Source organism: Corvus brachyrhynchos, unplaced genomic scaffold (assembly GCF_000691975.1).
Source record: "Corvus brachyrhynchos isolate BGI_N302 unplaced genomic scaffold, ASM69197v1 scaffold279, whole genome shotgun sequence".
Taxonomy (NCBI): Eukaryota; Metazoa; Chordata; class Aves; order Passeriformes; family Corvidae; genus Corvus; species Corvus brachyrhynchos.
Genome location: NW_008246060.1, coordinates 6298009 through 6322634, shown reverse-complemented (window position 1 = coordinate 6322634; position 24626 = coordinate 6298009). Strand labels below are relative to the sequence as shown.

The following is a 24626-nucleotide window of genomic DNA, read 5'->3' as shown; positions in this document are numbered from 1 at the left end:
TGAATCATAGTATCACCTTCAATGCACAGAACACTACATGAAGGACAACATTACTAAGTGAAAGGCAGGACCCACGGCAAGATGACTTTTGGTTGTAACGATGCTAGGTTTGGAGTTTTAGTGCTATTGCTGTGGCAGCCTAAGGCAATTACAGATGTTGCCTTAACAAACATCCCTTTCCTGCATAGACCCATTCCCAGGATGTGCATAGTGCCTGTGGGAGGCTGTCACTGAAGCCAATTATAGAAAAATATTGAAAAGTCTGTAAAGGTGTCTGGCAAGTGAGAAATAAATCCTACCTGTCATTTCTTACTCAATCCTGCTAGCAAATCATGATCCTCGGTCATCACTACCTCGGAGCTTGTAGCATGGGAAGGATCTAGCTACAAAGAGCAAGGATTGCCTGTCACTTGGGTGACTGTGATTAGTCCAAGCCTTAAGTAAATGAGTTTGGGTCTGGCAGTTCAGTCAATACTCTAAAGCCACTAAGCATGTCTGGCACACGCTGTCCCCACCGGCGCTCCGCCTGCGACAGCGGCTTAGCGGGAGCGAGCCCCGAGGCTGAATTACGACTCCTCCTGCAGACAGGGTGAAGCTTTCGGGCGAGGCTGAGCTCATCAGCCAGACGCTGCTGAGGAGCCATCAGCCCAGAACTCTGATAGAAAGCAAGCACTTCAGTAAACAAAGAGGCTTTTGCAAGAAATGAACACCTTCTCAGGTGTGGGACAAAACACATATGGGTCTCAGCCACCAGGACTGGATTTATAGTGGTGTGTTTGACCTCCGTAAGGAAAACGTGCTGCCTGTGTCTGCTGGGCACTGGCTGAGCAAGGGACAAGGGACACTCACGGGGGTCCCTCACCTTCCCCTGGCTCATTCTTCCCTTCAGCCCACTTCAGAGAATACCCCCCACCTGGGCGCATTACCAGTACTGGGTTTGGAAAGGCTTTAAGGCACAAACTACCAAATACAACATTGTGATACTTGGGCCACTAGTTGCTGCTTGTGTTAATGTCCCAGCCCTGGGGAAATACTAAGGCAGCAGAGAATACCTGGAGTTATTTGACCTGGAGACCAGAATTCAAAGTTGGATTTAACTCCCTTAAGACATAGTTCAGTCACGTCATTGCCATATGAATTTTCAGAACAGAAAAGCCTTCCCCTGATCATTTCAATATACAAGAGCCTTATTTTGGTCATAGATTAAGCATTTCTCATGGGTACAATTTTACATTGGACTGTAACAAAAACCAATCTCCGAGGAATTTATTGACATTTTGAGGCTCTCTGAAGGTCACATGTAATCAAGATTTGAGGCAAAAAGAAGGGGATCCTTGTCTAAAGCAAACAGAAATTCGATTAGCCTTGAAACCCTTCAAACTACTGGGGCCAAAGCCTGTCCTAACAGGCAAAGGAGGTTCCTGATGTAAGTCAGGGTAACAAACCCCTTCCAAAACTGACATGTAGAAGGTGCAGGTTCATCTGAGTGTTTCCAGCTCTCATGCCAATGACTGGAAACAATTTTAAGACTTCAAAAACTTCAAAACAAAATCAACCCAAAAAAATTCAGTCAAAAGATTTAGAGCCACAGATGCTGAAGTCATATGACTTTGGACGTGCTTAGTTGTCATTAGAAACATCTCATCCTCATGATTGCTCACAATCAAGTAGTCCAATTTCAGCTAAGAAAAAAAAAAGCTTCAAATCTGTTGCATTTTAAATTCAATCTGCTGGGTTTGGCTGCTAGTTTTTGTCTACGTGGAATCGGCAGAATGAGGGAGGACTGGACTCAATCTATCAGTAGGTCTTTTTTTTCATCTGAAAGCTCAGGAAATTGTCATCACCAACAGTAAAGTCTAAATGCCACTTAGCTGAGATTTACAATGTGGATGAATTAGAAATCTCCTTCTCTCAAAGTTGTGGTATGTCCAATCCATATCCAGAAGGCACTGATTGTATTTTTTCTAACCTTTCTCCTCAAAATGCAATAGTTTTGATTTTCCACAGAATGTAAAATCAAACATTCCTTCACTCCTGACCTACATTTGCTGCAGGTCATTTAATTATGAATGAAAATGCCACTTTGTTTATATGAGTTCCATTTATGACAGTGATTAAGTTATGAAATTTGTTCTCCTGGCATCTTATTAATACTGCTCTGCTGTAAAATTCCTCAGGCAACAGGCGAAATAATGACTTAAAACTGCAATAAGATAATTACCTAACAATGCAGGCATTTTGAAGATGGAGTTAGCTCTGGATTTGAAAATACAATTTTTAGGACCTTATCCTTTATATAAAAGGTTGTGAAACACCAACAATCACCTTAATTTATTTTCATGACATTTTGCTTAAGATACAATCAATTCCTAGTACATTAAGGAAAATTCTGTCATTATTCAATAACAGGATTTAGCTATTCACAGCAATTTTTTTAACCTTTAATTTTGAAAAGGTAAGTCTTCAAATCTTAGCAAAATTAACTTTGTGCCATGATGAAACACTTTGATCTATACAGTGCCTTTATTGCATCTGGTATGCCAAGATGCTTTGATGAATGAAAAAAAATAAGCAAATTCAGCACTTCCCATCAACTTCCAGCTGAAAGCCAGTTGTACATGTCCAGAGGAGCCAAGTCCTCACTGATGCAAGGCCATGGAAGAGGGTTCCTCTGAAGCATCTCTAAAGCAGGTGTCATAAACTACGTCTAAATCTTAAGTGGACACAATTAATGAATTGATTTGATTTAGCTCCCTCCCCTTTCAAATGGAAGTAAACAAAACTTCTCTCTGCTTAGGGATAATTCACACAGTTCAGGATCATGAACTTTCCTAAGCGTCCCTTTACAGGTAACACCTGATGTAGAAATAGCACAAGAAATTAATCCACAAGAGTGCAGTGGGTTAAACTCCTGGGAAAAGATCTTTACATATAATACATATAATAAAGCTTTTCCCCCTGGTCAGTTCTGCAAGGCCAAGAGTGCCAGAGGGGACACCCTGCCTTCTCTACACATGGGTTCAGCTCCTCACTGGTCCAGTTATTCACCACCACAAAAGTGGACCCCATGAACATGGAACATTGTTACTGATGAAGATACACAAACCCTTGGAAATAGTTCACTGAAAACCTACTCTCTGGTGTTCCAGGTACACAAAGCAAAACAACTTGAACCAACCAGGCAGCCTGGAGAAAATTTTCCATATTTTTCTTAATCCTAATTCTAAATTGCAAGATTTTAGACATGCAAAGCGCTTAACTTTGTCATTGCCCCACATAGCTCCAAACCAGCCATGACTTAACTCGGACATGTGTGGTCAGAGCTCACATCGGTGTTTTCATAGAAACACCACCTTTCTTTTTTTCTCCCCTGATAACCAAAGCAAGATTACTGTCACGATCCAGTCAGGACAGTCTTTCACAAATGAAAAACATCAATCACACAGGCACCAAAGGAAACCCATACAGGTGTTTCTGCTTGGACATCAATACGTGGGAGATGGCAACCCAGCAAATGGGAACACAGAAACAAAAATCAACTGGCTCCTGAAAGTGTTTTCTGCCTTCTTTGCAAAGACCTGCAAACTTTGAAACGAAAGGCTAACTGTGAACATACATTCCTGCCCCCCTTATAGCTGGTCTTGATGATGACTTCAGAGAGAACCTAAGCATCACATTTAGAGAGCATGACTAGAAAAGATTACTGTAATGAATGTGAAAACACTGAAGTTTTCCCCTGATTCTGACTTTGCTTTCCTGGTTTATTTTTTAAACAGGTGCTATTAGCAATTTCTGAGAATAAATGTAACAGTTCCCCAACAATCAAAATAATTTTCTATCTCCATCAAGTGAGTGTAAAAGAAAGGTGAAAGCACTGTCTTTGAGCAAGAAGATTGCAGTTTTCCCCTGTAGCCTCAGAGCACACTCCTCCACCCTGAAAAGATTTCAGATGCTCAATAGCCATTACGGAGCACATCCACAGAGGATTTACAGGGGTTTAATTCTTCACACACTCCTGATGCTGTTCTGAGTGTAAATTACCATTTACAAAAGCTAGCAAACATTGTTCTTCCAGGCAAAAACACCCATAATGCCCGTAACATTTAGCTAAGGTCACACATATTAACAAGGTGGGGACACACAGATACATTAAAAGAAACAGTTTGTAATTTGTCATTACTGCCTTCCTACAAAAGTAGCCTTATAATGAAAGTTCAGGATTTGCACAGGGACAGTGATTAGATGCTAACACACACATGTATGTCTTGGATCCAAACTGGTAACATCATGTGTGGCACTACATTCTTATTTGTTGTTAACTCTAAACATGGACTTTTAAAACAAACCTGCATCACTGGTCCTTTGTTCCCTTCCTATTTAGCAAATGCAGCTTTTATCTGTGCAGAATCTCACTTTGATAGTACTAATTACAAAAGGAAGCAGCTGTAGTAGGTATAAAAATTCCAATCATTTGCAGAAGGCATCTCTAAAAAATAAATAAAAAAAGATGTTACTGAATTGTCCTTCCAAATGAAAACAACTGAGAGCAGGATAGACAAAGCCTTTGTGGAAAGTTCCACAGAGAGAAAGTAGGTTCTTATCTGCATGTTGCATGAATTTTCCAAGAGGAGATTTACACAAAACAATGTTTATCACTTGGGCAGAAGGAGATGAGGCTTTTCAGTAACCTTTACCCAACCAGGCATACTGTTACTGTTTCACACCCAATGAATAAATTCCTTCATTGTATTCCATTTCTTTAAAAATTTGAACATCAAAGTGATCCTGTTAGCTACTCAACAGTATAAAAAAGGGCAAAAAACCTCGTACCTTTAATATCACCTGTTCAATTTACCATTAATTAATGAAGAAAAACCTCAGAAAAAAAAACCAGCACAAAAACCTGTCTTGTTGTTTTTAGGCACATTAGTTACGCAAAGAGTTTTCAGTGCAATCCATCTGAGAGGACAGCTGACTGCAAAAGGCTGAGGTGTGTGAACTGTGGATACCAGAGAGCCAGCAAGCACAGCCAGCTCCTAAAGACAGCGCAATCTCTCTCTAGGTTCCTGTCCTCTGCTTCCCAGATTTACAGCTAAAAGCTACATTATCAATAATCCCCACTCCAGTAGTTCATGGCAGCTTCTTTACAGCTGCCTCAATGTGTGTGCATGCACAGCACAGTGTGCACACACCCACACACATCCCAACAGTGTCGCACAGTGTCACCACGAGGGCCCAGAACACACCAGTGCCTCCTTTAACTGTGGACCCTGTGCCACTTAGCAGGACCACGCAATGAAACCCCGGCTGACAGCTCAGCTCAGCAGAAATTGATGGTATTGCTGTAATGGAGTTATCAGTGACAAATACCTCCTATGCAACTTCCAGGTCACACTCACTTAAGCAATGATAAATGAGCATGAAACACTGTTAGCACAAAACAAGATCATAAATACTCAATTCTGAGCTTAAAAAACCCAACAATTTCAGATAGCTGTTGCATCTTGCAGTCTCCATGATTTTATGGATGTTCTCACTCTTGTCACAGAGGTGTCACAAAACAGGAAAAGATCAGTTTGCGCAGATATTAAAACTAAATTAAAAAAAAAAAAAGAGAGAAAGAAAAAACCGAGGTCATCCATCCAGAGCAAACATTGCATCACCCTACACTGGCTAATATACAATTACCTCAGTGAACCTGACAGAGTTTGTAACAGCTTTTGGAATCCCAAGGTCTGACATCCATCTGTCCATCCTTCTGTCACAGAAAGCTGCTCCGGATGAGAGGATGAAGACTGTCTGAACATAAACATGAAGAGTTGTGAAATTCAGGTGTCTGGGACTCCTCTGTCCACTGACATAGGTGGGAAAACAATGGAGAAAACCAGGAAAAGTCCATGGTGAAGCAGCCCCTGCAACTGTGCTTTATCCCCAGGGTTATCTCAATAGGCTACAGTTGCTTTCAAGAATTAATAAAGTGTATTCCTGAGGGTGTTTGCTGATTACAGTGAGATCAGTGACAGCTTGGGACAGGAGAGACTGGCAACTGCTTCCACACTGCAGCAGAACAATGGGAGCACCTTCTGCCTCCCTTGCACCTGGGGTTTCCAAGGTACAGCATAAAGGGCATCAACCCTTCTCTCCCTACCCAGCTGTCACGCAATCAAAGCCCGCCACCTCCAGCCCATACAGCACTCAGCCAAACACTGCTCGTGGAGAATGGGATCCCTTTGGCCATTGCCATGAATTATCTGGGCACAGGGCAGGGAGCTCCCTGCTCAGCCACAACTGACCTGCTCACTCCCGCTCCCCCAGACGTGCCTGCTGGTCACTGCCTCTGCTTCTGTTGCTGCTGTTTGATGGATGAAATCCTTTACTACCAACACCACAAACTTCATAAGCACAGCTACACATAAAACCTTAGGAGCAATCAAATTATATTTTTATCCTAATTTCCTGTAATGCTAAAAAATGAATTCCTTACTAGCTTAAAATGACTTTTTGCAAAAAGTTTGAAATGGTTTCATTTAGGAGGATCTCAGCCTCACTCTTACAAACCACAGAAACCCTTTTACAACATGTTAATTATTTATATATTTTTATGGGGTTATTTGCTTTTATTTAGTGACATTTTCTTCACAAAGTTCAATGAATAATCCAACATCTACTTGCTTACCAAAAGCTTGGGAACATCAGAGTATCTGTATATGGCCAATACACAAAGATGAAACCTCACACTCACACCCTTCCAATGTACAGCAGTTAATTGCTTTTTACATTGCTAGGCAGACAGAAGCAACCACCACAATACTGTACAGGAAAAATACATTTCTCAGCTCTGTGTTATGTGTCAATTTACAGCTAGAACTATCTGCAGTACTGTGCCCTGTGCATTCAGACATGCTGGAATTCCTCTGTCCTGGAAAGTATATTATGTGACAAATTACACAACATTGCTTCAGTCAGAACTTTTTAATTGTATTCCTACAAAATTATGTAAACATTAGCATACAGATCCAGAAAAATCAATACAATATAACGGTGCATAAACTGTAAGTTTAGAAGAATGTCAGAAACACTTCAACAGTTTATAAATTAATATATACAGTATTGGATACTCCCCATCAGATAGGAAAACCTCAAAACTGAGCAATTTAGGTGCAAGAGCTGTAGAACAACTGAACTGCTCAGACATCAAACTTGACTATGAGGCAACATTGCGATCGACATGACTGCCTGTTGTTGTTTCACATCAGGCATTCCATTTGGCTGCTAAAAAGTATAAAACAAAAGTTTTGGTAGGAAGTTTATTTTTATTGGAAATCATATAGCAAACATCCCTAAAATAATAAAAAATCCCAAACCCAGATTACTCCATCACCAGGTTTCTGGAAGAGTGAAACTGAAGCTTTCTAGGCTGCACAAGGAGACCACTGGCATCTCCATTCCACACTACTTCCCCCAGAGCACCGAAGGCATGGCCAGCTAAAGGAAACATTTCAGGTAGTTGGGAAATGGGGACTGGCGGGTGGGGAGAAAAAGAAAGATGTGGAGCACGTATTGGGCTGACATGCAGCAATCTGGGCAGTTCAGCTCTTTACTGAATTAGAACATCATGGGAATGTAACACGATTGTTAGCTAATTCTGGGCTACTTTGCTTTAAAAAAACCCAAACCAACAATAACAAAAAAATAATCTTCAGCCTGCTTGTGATCAAAATCATATTCAAAGCATTCTTACAATGTTGCTCTTTACAAGATCAGGAACACACCACAGAAAGCAGGATATATCACTCTTTTTCAGACAACACATGAAATGGAAAAGGAGTTCTTTTCCTTTGTTCCTGTCCATACAAGCATAATTCACAAGAGAAAAAAGTAAGGTAGACATACCCTAATGAATGATCTCAAACAAAGGCATTCTTCCCCATATTAGAAAATGCTCAGTATCACTGACACTACAGACTGCATAAAAAGACTAGGATTATCCTGGAAGCACTTGACACTGCAAGAACTCTTTTAACTGCATACCTGTAATATGATCATCAGATAATCTCTCCAAAGTTAAATTTTTCTGTTTCTAGAGTTGAAGTAGAATTTCATTCCATCATATTTTGGTACATTTTTCATACCTGACCAATCACTTCTCACAATGACAAGTAATATTGCACTAATGAAGAAGTATTTATATATAATAAAGGGGAGGTCATGTCTAGCCATCTAAGGCGTTTTGTTATCTTTTTTTCCAGTTGTTTAGGAACAAATTCTGTTCATCTCTTCTATAGGAGATCCTGAGTAGTAAGGTGAAGAAGGTTTGGCAGATAGCACCAGTTTTCCAGCACTTGTCGTAATTCACAGGGTACATCTATCATCGGCAATGCATCTAGAAGCACGATCATACTTGAACCTAAATGCCCAAATCAGAGCTAATAAAACAGTTATTCCTACTGCCAGAATCTGAGCCAACACTGAAACACCAGGAGCAGGAGAAAAGATTTCTGCTAAATCTAAGGACACAAGGTGCAAACACAGAAAAAAGCTTGAAATTCTAGCCAAAATTTTTTCCCTATAATGATGGGGTGGAGAAAACTACAGCTGGTGGGAAAAACAGGAAGAACCTCTGTGTCCATCACTTGCCAAAAAACACACCTGCAAGCTGCCCACTTAAAATTAACGCAAAGATACAGCACCCTGAAGGTGTTTATAAACAACCTGAGCTTTTTCCTATTGCTTCCCCCAGAGCAGCTGAAGCAGTGAGTGATTTATTCTGAGCCAGACTGCCAACAGCTTCCAGCATTTAATTACCATGGTGTGTTTGAGGCTTGGAGAAGTTTTATCTGACATAACTCAAAGGATTCATTGATTAAGAGACTTAGGTCACTACATTTCCTGCTGCAGTTTTTACTTGTATTGCTAACTCATAACAGCAACTATGACAGACAAAAAAAATCTAACACAGAAGAGGTTAAACTTAGACTCTGGGCTGAAGCTTAGGGTGAGCTTAAACTACTAATAGACAAAAGTCTCACTGGACTTGCCCTGTACACAGACCTGAAAAAGTTTTATCACAGATGTATCTGCAGTTTCGTGTAAACTATTAACGTACTACAGCAACACTAATTTGGTATTCACAGATAGTAAAAGCATGGGTTTTATAGATGTTTTGCCAACTCTTCACTGTTATTCCCATGTCTAAAATGACACAGGCAAAAACTCCTAACAAGACCTCATGTTCTTACGTAGCCTGCAGACTTTCCTCCCACTGATACGTGATTTTTTTCCTCACTCACATATCCCATGGGGATCTTATACTCACATATATGCATACTGAGATAAGGGAGAACTGATATGACAATATAAACACAACTAGCAGACCTTAACTCAAATATTGCCAGCAGCACTGAACCTGGAGAAATTTCCAATAGTGTCTAAGACCTTGTTCAATGTGGTAACAGATAGCACCAACAAAATGGTATTCATGTGAAAATCTTTGCCTCTGCTTCCAGCTTTGGTCACATTTCTCATTTTCCCACTCTCATTGTTTTTTCTCTACTTCTTTATGCTAACTTTTATGTCTAATTTAGTAAAGACCATGCAGTTGTGAAATGCATTCTTGGCTCCTACAGAACTTCTCCAATTTTAACCATTTATTGAAAAAATAAATTAGACCCAGGACATTTTAAGTTAAATGAATGAAAACTTTGGTAAGAACACTGATGGTACCTTGGCAGTCTTAAGGATTATGACAATTTTCAGTAAGAAAAATCATCTAAATGCTTCTCTCTAACATCATCCAAGGAGTTACATGGCTGTCTGTACTCCAGCTCTAAGCCTCCATGAGAAATCTACGTAAGAGCTCTGAAAAATAAATGTAAAGGAGTACAGGGAAATCTTCAGCAATCTTGAATGAAATATACATGTGTACCAAAATATTCTACTTAACAAGGTATAACACAAACCAGACTTACCAAAAAAATTTTTTCTGTACACACATGAACAAGGTTTTCATGTATGAAACCATCAAACAAATAAATCTCATCTCTCAAAGGTGTTTGTGGGATTTTTTGTTTGGGTGTTATACATAACTACCAATGCAGTCAATATAAATTAAGCCAGATCATTCATTATGTCCAGCATTTCACACAATATACCAGTGGGAGGAGATAAACATTACTCTGATCAAATACGTTTATTTTAATCTTCAAAACACAACCCTTTTTCTTCGTCTTCATCATCATCATCAGTAGAATCTGCATAGGACTCAATGGTGTTGTATATGAAAGAGTACAGCTTGACATCTGGTCCTGAAGTAGAACAGTTTCTGCATTGTTCATTGTAGTATCTCAGCAATAGCCTATAAATGTCCCCTTCAAAAACCAAAAACAGATCATTAAACACCATGTAAGAACACGCCATATGAGCAATGTATGATTGCAAAGGAAGGCTAGAAATGCACAGACAGGGCTAGGGACATCTCTAAATGAGCAGTGACAGAGGCAGACTGTGTAATGGGAATGTCTGCAGGTTGTTCAGAACATAGGATGGGCTCCCTCAACTTGTTGCACAAGCTATCCCAACATTAGGCTGGAAAACACATCAGACCACATCTTGCAGGATCAAGACAGAACCACTAGAAGACAAATTTATGTCAAGAATGCCTAAGCAGCTCTTCCCTCTTCAAAGCATTACTGAGTTATATCAAAAGCTTTTGCAAATCTTCTACCTACCACATGTATCTGTATTTTTCAAGTTCTATAGCATAACTCCCAAGGAATTAGAAAAGCATTCTAGAAGTCTTCTAACTGATTAGCACTGTGCAGTTGATCCCAAATCAGCAGACTTCCCCATTCTGAAAACAGGCACACATAAACCGAGACCCATTTGCTTGTGTTCAGGACGTGGTGACAAGAATTCATACTGGAAAATTTCTACTTGTAGAGATGGTAATGTCTCTTTTCTGCACACAAAGATTTTTTTTTGCTCACCAATAGTTTGACCCTTCTCACAGAGAAAAGTATGGATGCTGTAAATGTCCCGCATCAGCTCCACATCTCCAAAGGTAAAATAAACAATATCACGTCCAGCCTCAGCAGCTGCCAATATCTGAATTAAGGCTGAAACAACAAAAAAAGATTACATATGAACACAGGATAGAACAATTTGCTGAAGGAAAAAACACAGCATAAGTTTACAGCAAACAACCATAGCATCCATTTCCACATGGGTGCTGCAAGGCAGTACAAACAACAGGTGGATAAGTATTACTTCCAAAATTCTTTTTTAAATAAAGAACGCTGGGCACTGCAGGCCAAGAGCGTTGAAGCATTCTGCTAGAGCTGTTACTGACATCCACCCTTACTTCCAGATAAACTGTGCTTAAAACTGAGAGGGGTTTATTTTTCTCCATGTCTGCCCCCAAGCAGCATGCAGCCATTAATTAGCCAATAAATGCCTGTGGCAGCATAAGGCAACAGAGCAGCACCTTCCATCCTGGTTTGAGCTGCCTGTACAGCCACAGACAGTGGGGTAAAATTCATCCATGAGCACTTGGCAATTTCCATTCTGTGCCACCTATTAGAAGGAATGGAGCCAACCCTTTCACTAGATAAGCTACGCAGAGTGGGAGCTGACCCAGCTTTTAGCTCCAAGAGGAGAACTATGGTTCTGCAGCCTCTTCCTATATAATTTAAGGTGTCCATCATACCTACAATAGAAGTATGCAGCATGGAATACGTTGGCTTATTCTGACCTATGAGGTGTGATATCAGCAATCCAATTCATGTTATTTAACTTCCAGCTTTCTGTCAAACTCATTGGCCCAGGCTGCATCCCAAGTTCTGCCAACAGCTACCATTACAATATAGACAGATTTTGTTCCTCTATAAGCAAAAGAAAGAAAAATGTTTCCTATCTTGGAAACGGTTTTTTTTAAGATTCACCTTGAGAAATCATCTGGGGTATTGATCAACAGTGCAGCTGAGCCAAGCTAATGACCCAGTGCAACTGGGGAAAGTAGCTCTGGTCCACTTCTCATGTAGCTGCTCACTTTTCTGCAGCTCTCTGGTGCTCATCAGACATCACTGGTGCTCATCAGACATCACTGTGCCCATTCCATTCACCAAACTGGCAGAAAAGTTACAGATGAATAATAAAAGCTAATGGTTTGCTGTGAGAACAGCAGTTGAATTGGCAGAGTGAAAGCTTTGCTATGAGCCAGAGCTGAGGCAAGGGAGGGCACCAGACCACAGAGCCAAGAACAAAGAAGGGGGAAGAGAAACAATGAGGGGGAGAAAAAAACCAGGACCCCCTTAGGCAGCACCAAACTTAAAAGAGTGCAGCTTTTTCACCAGCCAGCACTGCCAGGCTGGAGTGCCACAGAGGCGTGAAATCAATCACAGGTTCATTTCACGGGAGCTACAACAGTCCAAACAATGGACCCCAGCAACTATTTCATCTGCTGCAGCTTGTCTTACTTCAGAGCCTGTTGGCGCAGTTCTGATACCAATTCTTCCTTTTTCTACCCAGTAAGTAGAGTTAATTAAAATGTGATTAATATTGTCTTTGTAAAGATTAATTTTAAATAAAACAGTGTACATACTGCATTACCACCTGCTAGTGGAAGCTAAATAGAAAGCTGTTCAGAGCTCAGATCAAGAATCTCTCACATTTTAAACAGAGACCTATTAAAACACTGCATTCCTTAATCAAAAAAACCCTCTCTTGTAAACCCATAGCCAAAATTATAAATTACATGATTCACGTGTGAAATTAATCTCAATCTGGGAATGATATTTTAATTAAACTACTGAACCAGCTGTGGATTTAGTAAAGCTTCAGTAGTTCAGCTTTTAAAGAGTCTAATTAACTAGCTTGCATAGGGGAACAGAACCTAATGAATCTTATTATTCATTCCAAACAAACAATGCAGTTTCACTTTACAAGATAATAAAAATATCCTATTATTTATTTTGAATTGCTCTATATCTTATGAAACTTCACAATCTTCTGTACATTAATGAGACACAATACCATGGGAGATTTCCATGCTACTGATACAGAAAGAAGCACCACAGGAGGAGCAATAGAGCCTGTGGTACTGGGTCTGGAGGGATCTGAGCTTTCTTGCCCCTTGCACCCAGCTGATGTGATCCCACTTAACTTCTGGGCTTGCACCTGAAGCAGTGGCTGTACTGACATCCCTTCTACATTAAAAAAATATACATGGGGTATTACAGTTCAGATCCAAGACCTTATGCAAATTAAAGTATTTATTAAACCTGCCTAACATAAATCAACTATGCTCAGATCCTACAGTAAATACTAGTCCTGATATTGATAAGATACACATTTGGCAGCCTATTTTATCTAATGGAAATCAAAAAACAACTGCCAGGAACTCAGTGAGCATTGAGAAAAAAATAGATGCTTTATGAATTAAGCACATTAAGAGAGAAAACTAATGAAGCTAGTAGCCTGATGACTGTCTCACTGTAGCTACCTAAAGCTGTTCTGAAAAGCAAATTTTAAATACTCTCCAAATGCTTGGAAACAACAAAAAAAAATGTAAATTTCTACTTAGAATTATATGAACCAGGATATGAATTTACATGTCAGGATCCATCAGTTCTTGAATTGATGGAAAAGGTCTTAAATGAATGTAAGCATGTGATATCTGCTGCATTATAAATACTTAAATATAAAAGAACATGAGAAAGTGAGTGATACAGCAGGCAAGTCAGGAAAGAAAGCAGCACGTCTGAGTGACTGGAAACCTCTCTAGCATACAGCAATATATTAAGGAGCAAAATTAAGCACTGCCAGCAAATTTGTGAAGCCTTGCAAATTACCAGGTACTTTAAACAGCTTTGCAGAGATATGAATTTCAGGCAGAATCTAAAAAGACTGCTCCAGAAAGGTCAACTGATTTATATGACTGACAACTGCAATGAACATGTTCTTCTGTGAATGAATGCTGCATATTTGTGCTTTGGAAGGTTTCAGTGCTACAAGTCCTTCCAAATCCAGCATTTCATCATCACGTGCTTGCCTCATACTTTAAACTGAAAAGAGCATAAAAGTCTAAAGCACAAAGAATAGAGTAGAATGCTTTTTTATTGTTTAAGGTCACATTACTCATGGCCTAAAGATCAGCACTTAATGAACCAATTCTAAAGAATGCCATTTCTTGGAAAAATGTAGTAATTAGAACAAAAGCAAGAAATGTACTTGAACAAAAACATATGGCCAAGGAGCAAAACATAAGTTATTGGATTAATTGGAACATTAACTAATTGCTACAATTTACCTTTTAATCGGGAGTCCCCTCCAAAGGCACCACATCCCCAGTTTCCCGTGGCTATTGCAGAGAGGTGTTGAGGTGGAACATTGGGTCGAGAGAAGCCACAGTAGGCCTACATGCAGACAAGAGTCAGAGATGGATTTGAGAGGCAACCTGGTGTGATACTTTCAAAAAATAAAATTATAACAAAAATCATATTGTCTTCTAGCAATATCAAATTCAAACTACTTCAATACACCATTAGTCTTCCTTTCAATTTAACAGCAATAACAAAAAAATTTAAAGCAGGAAGATTTTTGCCCTATTTGGACCCAAGTTAAAAATTAAGATACAGGTGCTGAGTCCCAGGCATTTCATCACAGCTACAGGAAACTTTCCAGGATAGCCTGAACAGAAAATGAACTCAGACTTAAAATTTTCTTTAAATAACAATCAGTCCTCATAAAAAAACATCAGCCAAACCAACTAACCTTATAAATGTTGCAGTGATCTACCATAATTTATTTTAAAAATCCAAACCAATCAATAAACTGAAAATTGTAGGCAGATCATAAATTCACTGATGTAGGTAATTAGAATTTTGTACTAAGATATCAGCGAAGTTTACAAACTGTACTTAACTGTCTTTTTTAGGGCTAATTTCGTTACCAACCATGAAGAAACAAGCTGATGAATGTTACTTTAGTCAAGATGCTAAGGTTTTACAACTAATTTAAATTAGTCCTTCAGCACTGTACATCATTTTGAGGGGATGCATTCCCTTTCCAGCTGAGAATTAGGGCAGTGTGTTCCTATGTTTGAATTTATTTAAAATACATCCTATAATATTCTGTACCCTTCTGTACTGCAGAAAGCAGGAGGCTGTGGCCACAGTAGCATTGAGCATATATGTTCAACACCGAAGCTAAAGCAAAGGCCCACTGCATCTGTAAATGTGGAATCACATGAAGGAGACTCATTAGCATGTTTTGATCCCAAAAATTTGCACACTATAGTATAGTATAGTATAGTATATACTATACCACTATATATAGTATAGTATAACTGAATTAGCATTCTTGTACTCCACTGCCCAGTAAAAACAGCACTGCCACTGCTAGCACAGGCCACACACCTCTCACTACCTACGCCTTATGCTGGCCATGCAAGGCCCTAATTCTGGCCCATTAGCCTTCTTATTAACTAAGGAGAATCTGCTTTGTGAACTGGAGACTGATTCCAGACACAGCAAGTTAGGAGATAAAATTTGTGCAAGGGATAACAGCAAAGGCCTTGAAAACACTGGCACAGGGTAAAGCTAAGGTCTCATAACCATAAACAGCTCACTGATGACAGTTACTAGTCCCTGAAAAAGTACAACCTTAAAAGCTGGGAAAAGACTGCTTTAGCTTCAACAAAAGAGCAGCAGCAATACAAGAAAAACAAGTGACAGGAAAACCCAGGCTATGCAGATGATAAAGCACCTGCCACAGCTTGGGAAAGTAACCCAATGTTCCCAAACATTATGCAGCACATAATCCAGGGCAGAGACCAAGGACTGGGAAACATCTCAAATATCTTATTTAAGGACAGTATCACAAATTGGGGATGGAAGAGAAGAGAAGAGAAGAGAAGAGAAGAGAAGAGAAGAGAAGAGAAGAGAAGAGAAGAGAAGAGAAGAGAAGAGAAGAGAAGAGAAGAGAAAAAAAAAATTATGTCCACCACAATTCCAGCTTCCCCTGTTCAAAGAACTCTTCAGCCTGGCAACTTTGATGTGTAGATTATCAAGCACCACAGTCACTGCAAAGTGCAGTTTTGTACATACACAGCTGACCTAGGGCAGGGTCAAGGACTGATAACTTTGAATATATAATGATAATGATTAATAATGTGAAAGAATTATTAGTAGGAAGTGTGCTAGTTTTGAATGTCAGCTCAGAAGTTTTGTTTAAAGGATTACAACTGGCCTGCATTGTCAGTCTTCTTGAAGACTGTAAGCTCTAACTGGCATGTATACACACATAAGCAGCTACAACAGCCCTTACAGCTACTGTGAAAATAAAGAGGATTTATGAACAGCTGGATCTGATCTCAAGAAGACATCAATATCAGAAAAGGTAAACTCCCAGGAAATAAGTCAATACCCCAAGGGCAAAGAAGAAAGGTGAAAGAAAAGCAAGGGGCACCCTATTTTTGAACTGCCCCATCTTAAAACATGAGGCACCTCCTTTTCCACCTTGACTGCACAGCTGAGTAGGATTCAACAGCACAAATCACAGGGAAAGAAGTTACACTTGCAATTTAGAATCATAGAATAGCTTGAGTTGGAATGGACCTTTTAAAGATCACCTCATTCCAACCTGCCTGCCATGGGCTGGGATGCCATTCCCTAGATCAGGGTGCTCAGGGCCCCATCCAACCTGGGACTGAACACTACCAGGGATGGGGCATCCACAGCTTCCCTTGGCAACCTGTTCCAGTGCCTCACCACCCTCATAGTAAGGAATTTCTTCCTAATACCTAATTTAAACCTGTCCTCTGTCAGTTTAAAACCACTGCCCCTTGTACTGTCACTATCTGCCCATATTAAAAGTCCCTCTCACTTCCTTTTATAAACCCCTTTAAGTACTGGATGGATAAAATAAGGTCTCCCTGAAGCCTTCTCTTCTCCCTGACGAACAACCCCAACTCTCAGACTGTTGTTTAGAGGCAGGACAGGGAAAAGTTAACAAAATGTATATCCAAGTTTCATTTATATTTTTGAAAGTTATATAAAATACACCTTTGAATAGCACATCAAAGAAATATATTTGACAATCTTTTGCTTTAACATTGGACAGCAAAACCCTCTCATGTAAGACACAACTAAGCAAGAACTTCCTTAGATGAGGACAATAATATAAGAATATTTGAAAAGGTTCTATAAACACTAGACTGCAGGCTGTTGTAAGAAGTTACTGGCCTTGTTGAGCTCTCTTCTAATTTTCTCTGGACCAAACTGATCAAGGAAACGTCTGAAGTGAAATGCATCTATAGCAACAATTTCGGTGTAGCGTCGTTGCCATTCATCCCTAAAATTGGAGGGGGGAGAAAAGTAGATGACATTAGTTGTTTAATATCAGCCATATAACTCCAATTCAAAATGAGCAATTCCCTGCAGATCTTCTGTGTTAGAAGCAGCTGGAAAGGTGAATTCGTAACAGACAATGGAGCACTTTTTCTTTGTAGGTTGGGAATGAAAGCAGAATCAGAAATGAGACAGGCCTCCCCATAAATTTAGAAATACTCTGGCTAGACTTTGGGCATGAACGTGAAACAAATCTAATAACACAGTACTATTTATCAAGTATGTAAGAACACTGCAACGTCAGTGTTTCTCTGTCTTCTGCCAACATTTAAATGAGAGTACACTGTGGATGTTTCTATACCAAATGAGTAATTTTGTGTATGCACTCTAGTGACATTGCTGGAGAAATAAATTCAAGATCTCAGAGATTTCTACTCAGATTCATGGTATTGATTCTTATTTTGTCACACATCAGCTGCACCGTGTCATCTGAGGTCTCGCTGTCAAGATTTCCTGTGACATTGCGATTCACAGTTAAATCAGTATCTTAACAAAAATGTGCATTAAATACATATATCTCTAAACTGTAAAAGATGTTGGTCTAAGAACCGACATAAGGGCAGGTACCACTTATTAGCATTAGTATGCCATTACCAATATGATATAACTTTCTTAGCTTGTTGGCCCTACTGAAGAGAGCAACATCAAGCAAATATCCTATTAAGGCAAATGCTAGGAAATACTCAGAAGTACCAAGTTTTCAAATTTCTCACATTTATTTATTCCTCAACTTAAAATACTTATGTGGAACTTTACCTAGGGGTCTTATCTTCATGGCTCCTTGCCCACCGGTAAGTCTCTGCATAGCCTGTGTACTCACTGTACTGCTCAGTACCTGAAACAAATAATTTTCCAGATTACATACAAAATATGTACATATTTTTTTCACTTGGCAAATCTTTGATAGGAATCACTGCTTCTCCAAATGAACATGCAGCTCCCAGAAGCAAAGGGAAACAGAGAATTTGTATTTGCACCACGAATACAAGATTTCCTTGCAAAGCTCCTTTCCCACAGGTGATGAGCAGCACCCAGCACAAAACATTACGAGTGCAGATCTACATATGCTGCCCAGTGTATCATGAGAAGTGGTCAGCACCAACAAACTACCTCTGTAAAAGCACCAAGACCCAAAAAACCACAGTATGGAACATATTTGGCTGCTCTTGAAAGGTCCAATAGGGTACTTTGGCAAGTATTAAAGGCTGTCAGAAAGCAGCTCCCTAAGGCCACCAATGATTTTAGCTCCTATGCTCTGCTATACCAATTCCTTTTCAAAAGTGTATCCCAAGACCAAAAAAGAGCACATCTTAACCAAGAACAAGGATCATAACTTCTAAAAGGCTGCCTTTCACCTCATTTTATAGAGATTCAGGACCTTGCTTCAAAAACTGGGCATTGCACAAATGCTTCAGAGAAATACTGCTGAAGTAATGCCACAACAAAATCACACCTTTTCCCCGTGTTCTGAGCTCACAACAGCTGAGTTTCAGAAGCAACCACAGAATAGTCTAGGTTGGAAGGTACCCACAATGATCATGGAGTCCAACTCTCCAGTGAACCCATGCCCTTGGAGTTACTGGCACTGTGCTCTGACCAGCTGAGCTGACTTGTTTGGTGGTTCATACAGGTGTAGTTTGGCACAATCATAAACAGTAAGAGCAAGAAGAGAACTGTTAAGCAACCCCAATTTGTGACACCAGCTATGCCTCTAAATAGAATGGGAAAAAAGAGGTTTTAAAGAAATGCAAGCTGACAGCACAAAATATCTGATTAGTAAGATGAGTACTGCCTAACTATTGCACAGATCAGCAGTACCCTGAGAATATAAATGTTTACATTTAATGTAAGTTTTCCAATCCCTAAATAAAAATGCAGTTGAACAATCAAAAACAAAGCTATTAACTTTAAACCTCACTGACAAGGAAATTTCAATGTTTACCTCCAATAGTCTCAAGCACAGGAAACAAGCTGTTAAAAACTGTTTACAGTGATGCATATACTGCAAGATATTTTCCCCACTTACCCATATTAATTTTAACTCACAAGACTTATCAATGCTCATTTAACTCATCTGCCCTGTTACCCACGCATTATTTATTTACTCTAGAAGATTAATCATTCTGAGGGCACACAAATCTCACTCAAGGCTATTTTGAAAAGTTGCTATGCAAAATGAGTGGGATGGTAAGAGATTCCTCACTGAGTTCACTTCCTGATAAAAAATCATCTGAAAAATGTGGATGACAGAATACGCCTATGTATTCACATACATCCATGCCCTCAAACAAAGGACAACCACAAGCAGCTTCCACATTCAGAAATCAGCCTTCTAATTGAATTGCAGGCTATCAACCTTCACTAAGACTTTTCCTGACATGAATAAAATTCAGTTCTCTTCATATGCTTGGTAAAAGTGTCTGAGCACAGAGCAAGAAAAGATAGACAAAGGAAGTACGTGACTCTTTTGAGAGCTCTCTTTAGAGGACAACCTAGGCAAAACTTCCAGCTTCAAAAAGGAAGCATTTCCTTTGGTGTCTAAGATGGGGAAAGAAAACTCTAGGTCATCAAGATATTGTACCAGGATAGATTAAATTATAGTCCAAGTATTAAACTGGCATTTTCAAGGTTCATTGTTTTCATTAATTTTTATGGAAGTGTAGTGTCTGATGACAAAAGCACCAGGAAACAAACAAACAAGCAAACACACACACATATACACATATATCTATAAAAAAAATCAATAATGGAGAAACTCAAAGAAATCACACAGACTCTAAAGTCATGTCCTAGAAACACGAAGTTAATGAAAATCAATGAGTTTTCATAAGTGAAGCTCTGGAAATTTGTCAGACAAAAATGATTATTTGACTAGCAACACTTTTGCCTCTGAACTACTGGGATACAAACTTCTGTTGCTGGGAGAACAAAAGCAGTATGGGATAAGCTGGATATGTGAGTGTTTCTGGTGAATTTTTTTTCTTCTCATTAAATGAATAAAAGGAAGTAAAAAAAAGGCAAACCACAAATAAAGTTCCACCAGAACTCTAAAAACAAGCTACAAAACCTAGAAAAGCCTACCTAAAGTCAAAAGAATGTATATACATGTACCATTCAAAAGTCCATCCTTTGTGACACTTCTAAAAGTTACATCGTCAGACAAAATGTGAAATTTCCAAGTGTTGGTGTTTATGGGACCTCACCAAATTACAAAGATTTGCAATTATTACTAAAAATAAATATACCTTTCTCAGACTTCATAGTCTAGCCTTACATTTGCGTATGATCTGTAACAGCATTATAACATTTCCAGGGATTGGGAAAAATCCCACCATAGTGTTCCTCTAGTATTTTTAATGAGCTAGAAATTATATCCCTGAAGAGGCAGGACCACTAGCACTAAATAAAAAGTAGATGTGAAAATTGCAAGAGTAAAGTTTTGTAGTCACCAACAGAAAGGCACTTTTAGTGCCATAAGTGAGAGGAATGTCCTTCTTCCCCTGTCAATCAGTTCTTCCAATCCTTATCTTGCACCACCATTAGTCTTTGGCTCTCCCAGCACTGGAACAGTCAGACTGCTAAATCCAGCTGAAAACCAATTTTCCCCTCTGAGTAAATCTTCAGCCAAACCAATTATCTCAACCCATCTCATCTGATTTGCTGCCTCAGTAGTGCGGTCAGAAGTCTCCAAAACTGCCCTGCTAGGATGTGGTCCCAACTGGCCATCAATAGATCTGTAGATTTAAAGGAAACATGGAACACAGCTTCATCAGCTCTTAATGCTGCCCAAGGATGTGTGAGTTCCAACAGGGGGAAGAAAGAAAGGAAAAAAAAAAAATCTGAATGAAAAGCACTCACACCTTATTCACAGCTCTACCAGAAATGCAGCTGTGGGAATCTCTGGTGTTGCTGCTGACATTTCTGTAGGTAGATGTCTGTGTTGAAGAACTCGACTGTTTGCATGACCAGTTCCATAGTCATTACAGCAGTGATCTTAACCAGATACTGTGAAATCACAACAAATTTAATTTATCTCCCAATTTGTTGGACTTCTCTGCAAATTTAAGCTACACAGTTATACCCATTAGGCTGCCGAGTCAAGATGCATCACAAAGAATGTAATTTATCAAGAGGATCATGACACAGAGGAGACTTGGCTAAGAACCAAGGTGGAAAAGCTCCAGAGATTAAATAAAAATGATGGAATGAATATTTCCATTAGAGAAGAACTCCACATCCCAAACACTAATTGCAAAACACTGAAGTACTCAAGAAAACTAAAATGTTGCTGCAGTGAAAAAACATTCTCACCTTTACTTGTCCATACCAAATAAACATTTTTGTTTGCAGGGAAATGCAAGGAGGTCTTTCAAAACACTGATTTAGTGTTTTCCCCCAATCAGTTATTACCCAGACTGATAGCTGTGCTCTGTTTTTATCCTTCCCAAAGAAATCTCTCCCAGAGGACAGTGTTTAAAATAGGTTAATATGGTATCATATCCAAAATACAGAACAGAAGTCTCTGATGGCCAAGAAGTTTTTTGTTGACTCATTTTTTTTAAAATGTAATCACAAAAGCCAATTTATCAAAAACTTTTCACAGATAAAGGCATTAATTCTGGCAGGATGGCAAAACAAAATAAAACACTGTCTTAAAAAGATTACCAAGCGTAAGACTGAAAACAAAAGATGCTCTGCCCAGTACAAGCAATAACTCAGGACAGAGTAAGGCCTGCAAGATTTAAGCTCAAATTTCTACTGTGTATGCATGTGAGAGAAAGAAGTGCTATTGATGGATTTTTCCAAGAAATGTGTTCTAATACCTACAGAAACTCTTGACTTTTGAGACAGCTCAGGTAACTAAACCCAACATTTTTACTGTAGCAGACTGAAAAATAAAAACATAGTCTTCTATAATATTTACCCAGAGGATGTCTCTGATCATATATTTTTTCTTTATAGCTGCTCTTTAGTGTAAATAAAGTAGCATTACAGCATCATTTTATTTCTTCAGTCGTGAAAAATGCTCACTCATGTATAGAACTGAGACAGCATCACCTGGGCTGCTCCAGTTCTTAACAGTCACATCTGGTCTTTTGATGCTAACTGTTTTAATCCAGTGGATAATAACACATTCCAAGCTCTATGACACAGTGCAAAGCAAAAGAAAAAACTTTTTCAGCTAAGCTCCAGACAGGCAGGACGTCTCCGTCCACAACCCCTCAGCAACACACTGGAGAAGTAGGTAGTTTTTGATGTAATTAGGAGCCCATAACTAACTTACAAGTAACACAAACACATATGTGGAACTTAAAAGATCAAAGTCCTTCAGAGACAGTTTCTAGCTTTCTACCTTTTTCTAATGGATGCAGATTTTCTACTCTTCCATTTCCTCCCCTTTTAGGTAATCAGAAGGTAGTTCCTCTTCTTAGGAGTGTTCAATCCCACTGATCACATCAAATGTTACAAATTCCAGAGAGGAACAAAAACCCCACATCCTTCAACATAAGAGAAGCAGTATCAGCTAATAGCTGGAAATTGTGGCTGTTACCTATACTGCCCATCAGCATTCTTTAGCTAAGACACCAAATCCTCAAACACATTTACAGAGGAAAAAAGAAGTTCTTCTGCTTGCTGTCACTTTTTTTTTTCCTCCTTTCACAAACCATCTATGGAACAGTGACCCTGTGGTGTTAAGAGGTGGGATGAAGTAGGAGGCTCTTTGTCAAATGAGTATCAACTTTTTGGTTTTCTACTTTTTTTTTATCCTTACAGCATTTAAACATACTAAACTTCAACTTGAAAAGTATTTTATATATATAAAACCAGAATTCAATGTGAAACATTTTCTGCAAAGACTAACCTGTGATGATAAGACATTCATTGTGATCCAAGACTTCAGTGATGAGCCTTGATACAATCAGTTCTGGATTGATTAAAAACCGAATTTCTTCTTGTACTAGTCCTGCCCCGGTCACACCACCTCCAACAAAACGGTTTGCAAAATCAACCTACCAAAAATACATTCAGGAGGATTATGATAGCATAAGAAAAAAAAAAACAACCTTTCATTTACCAAGGTAAATAAAATCATGTACAAATTTCAGTTATTCTGTTGAAATCTATTGCTATCACTTAAAACTACAAGCAGAGGGACTGATTAACATGATTATGCTTTCCTTATTTTTTCCATTCAACTTCTCAGAAAACTGAAGACAAATGAGACATTACACAGCAAAAAAAATTTTGCATCTCAAATGCTCCAAATCCAAGTTTTGTGGGTTTCCCTTGAAGAGGTACGTTTCAGAATAAAACACATTTCAGTAAATGTGAAAGATGAAAACAGCCTTGTTTTTAGGGACATTGAAAAATCATGAGTTTGTCCTTTAAAAAGCACTCTGCCCCAACTTTCTACACTGAAGCATCTTTAGATTAGCACTGCCCCTGTAATAGTTCTATACCCAAAAAAATCCTCTTATGAATTCTCCTTGAAATGCACTTGAACAAGGCAAATAATTTTGACTCTAAAGGTTTCTGCTTGAAATAGAGAAGCTCTGGACTATTTTTGCTGCAATGGTACATATTTTGCAAATTACATTTTCATACAGACAACAGTTTTAAAAGGAGTGTGTTTATTCAATAAAGTAATTACTATTCACTCAAATTAACTGCCCATATAAATTTGTGATTTTAAAAAGTTACTTAATGTTTCAAATGCTATTAGCTTCTTACTGGTTTTTACTTAGATAGCTGATGAGAGCAGAGGTACAGGAGGGGGACAGAAGTTGCTGGGGTGACATGAACACCTGTGTAGATTACAAACTGACCCAGGAGGCAGAGTCCAAAGCACACCAAGAGCCAGCCACTACAGCAGCATGTGTTCCTTTAGTCTATCCTGGAAATACCAACACATTTCAGTTGTTTGAGATTTGCTAAACTTGACTATGATCAAAAAAGTTATATGAAAACCACTCAAATGTTCAGTGTGCCAGAGCCCCAAAGCACTGTAACTGTACTGAGTAGCCTCCCCTCAGGCCCCATCCTTGTCCCATACTAACACCCACCCCTGTCCTGGTCCTCACCTGAGACATATTCCCTGTGGGCCCATGCCCAGTCCTGTGCTCTGCTGCTGCCCACATGTCCACCAGACATCTCTCACTGTCCTTGGCATCCTGACTCACCACCTTGCCTCTGTCTGATGGCCAGCAGCCAGTCAGCAGG

The 24626-nt window shown here is 39.2% G+C and overlaps 1 protein-coding gene across 2 annotated transcripts in view; it reads right to left on the bottom strand.

Annotated features, from left to right (window-relative positions):
* Window positions 1-6957: 6957 nt before the first annotated feature.
* The window catches only part of PARG (poly(ADP-ribose) glycohydrolase), a 58247-nt gene continuing 40578 nt past the window's right edge, over window positions 6958-24626 (bottom strand). For both annotated transcript variants that reach the window (XM_017746342.1, XM_008642797.2), the window contains exons 12-17: window positions 23269-23416; window positions 18162-18240; window positions 17241-17349; window positions 14306-14411; window positions 10986-11114; window positions 6958-10367 (exon numbers count right to left, since the gene is read on the bottom strand). In XM_017746342.1, the coding sequence (XP_017601831.1) occupies window positions 10195-10367; window positions 10986-11114; window positions 14306-14411; window positions 17241-17349; window positions 18162-18240; window positions 23269-23416 (744 nt within the window). In that variant the 3' untranslated portion in view covers window positions 6958-10194. The remainder of the gene's footprint in view (window positions 10368-10985; window positions 11115-14305; window positions 14412-17240; window positions 17350-18161; window positions 18241-23268; window positions 23417-24626) is intronic.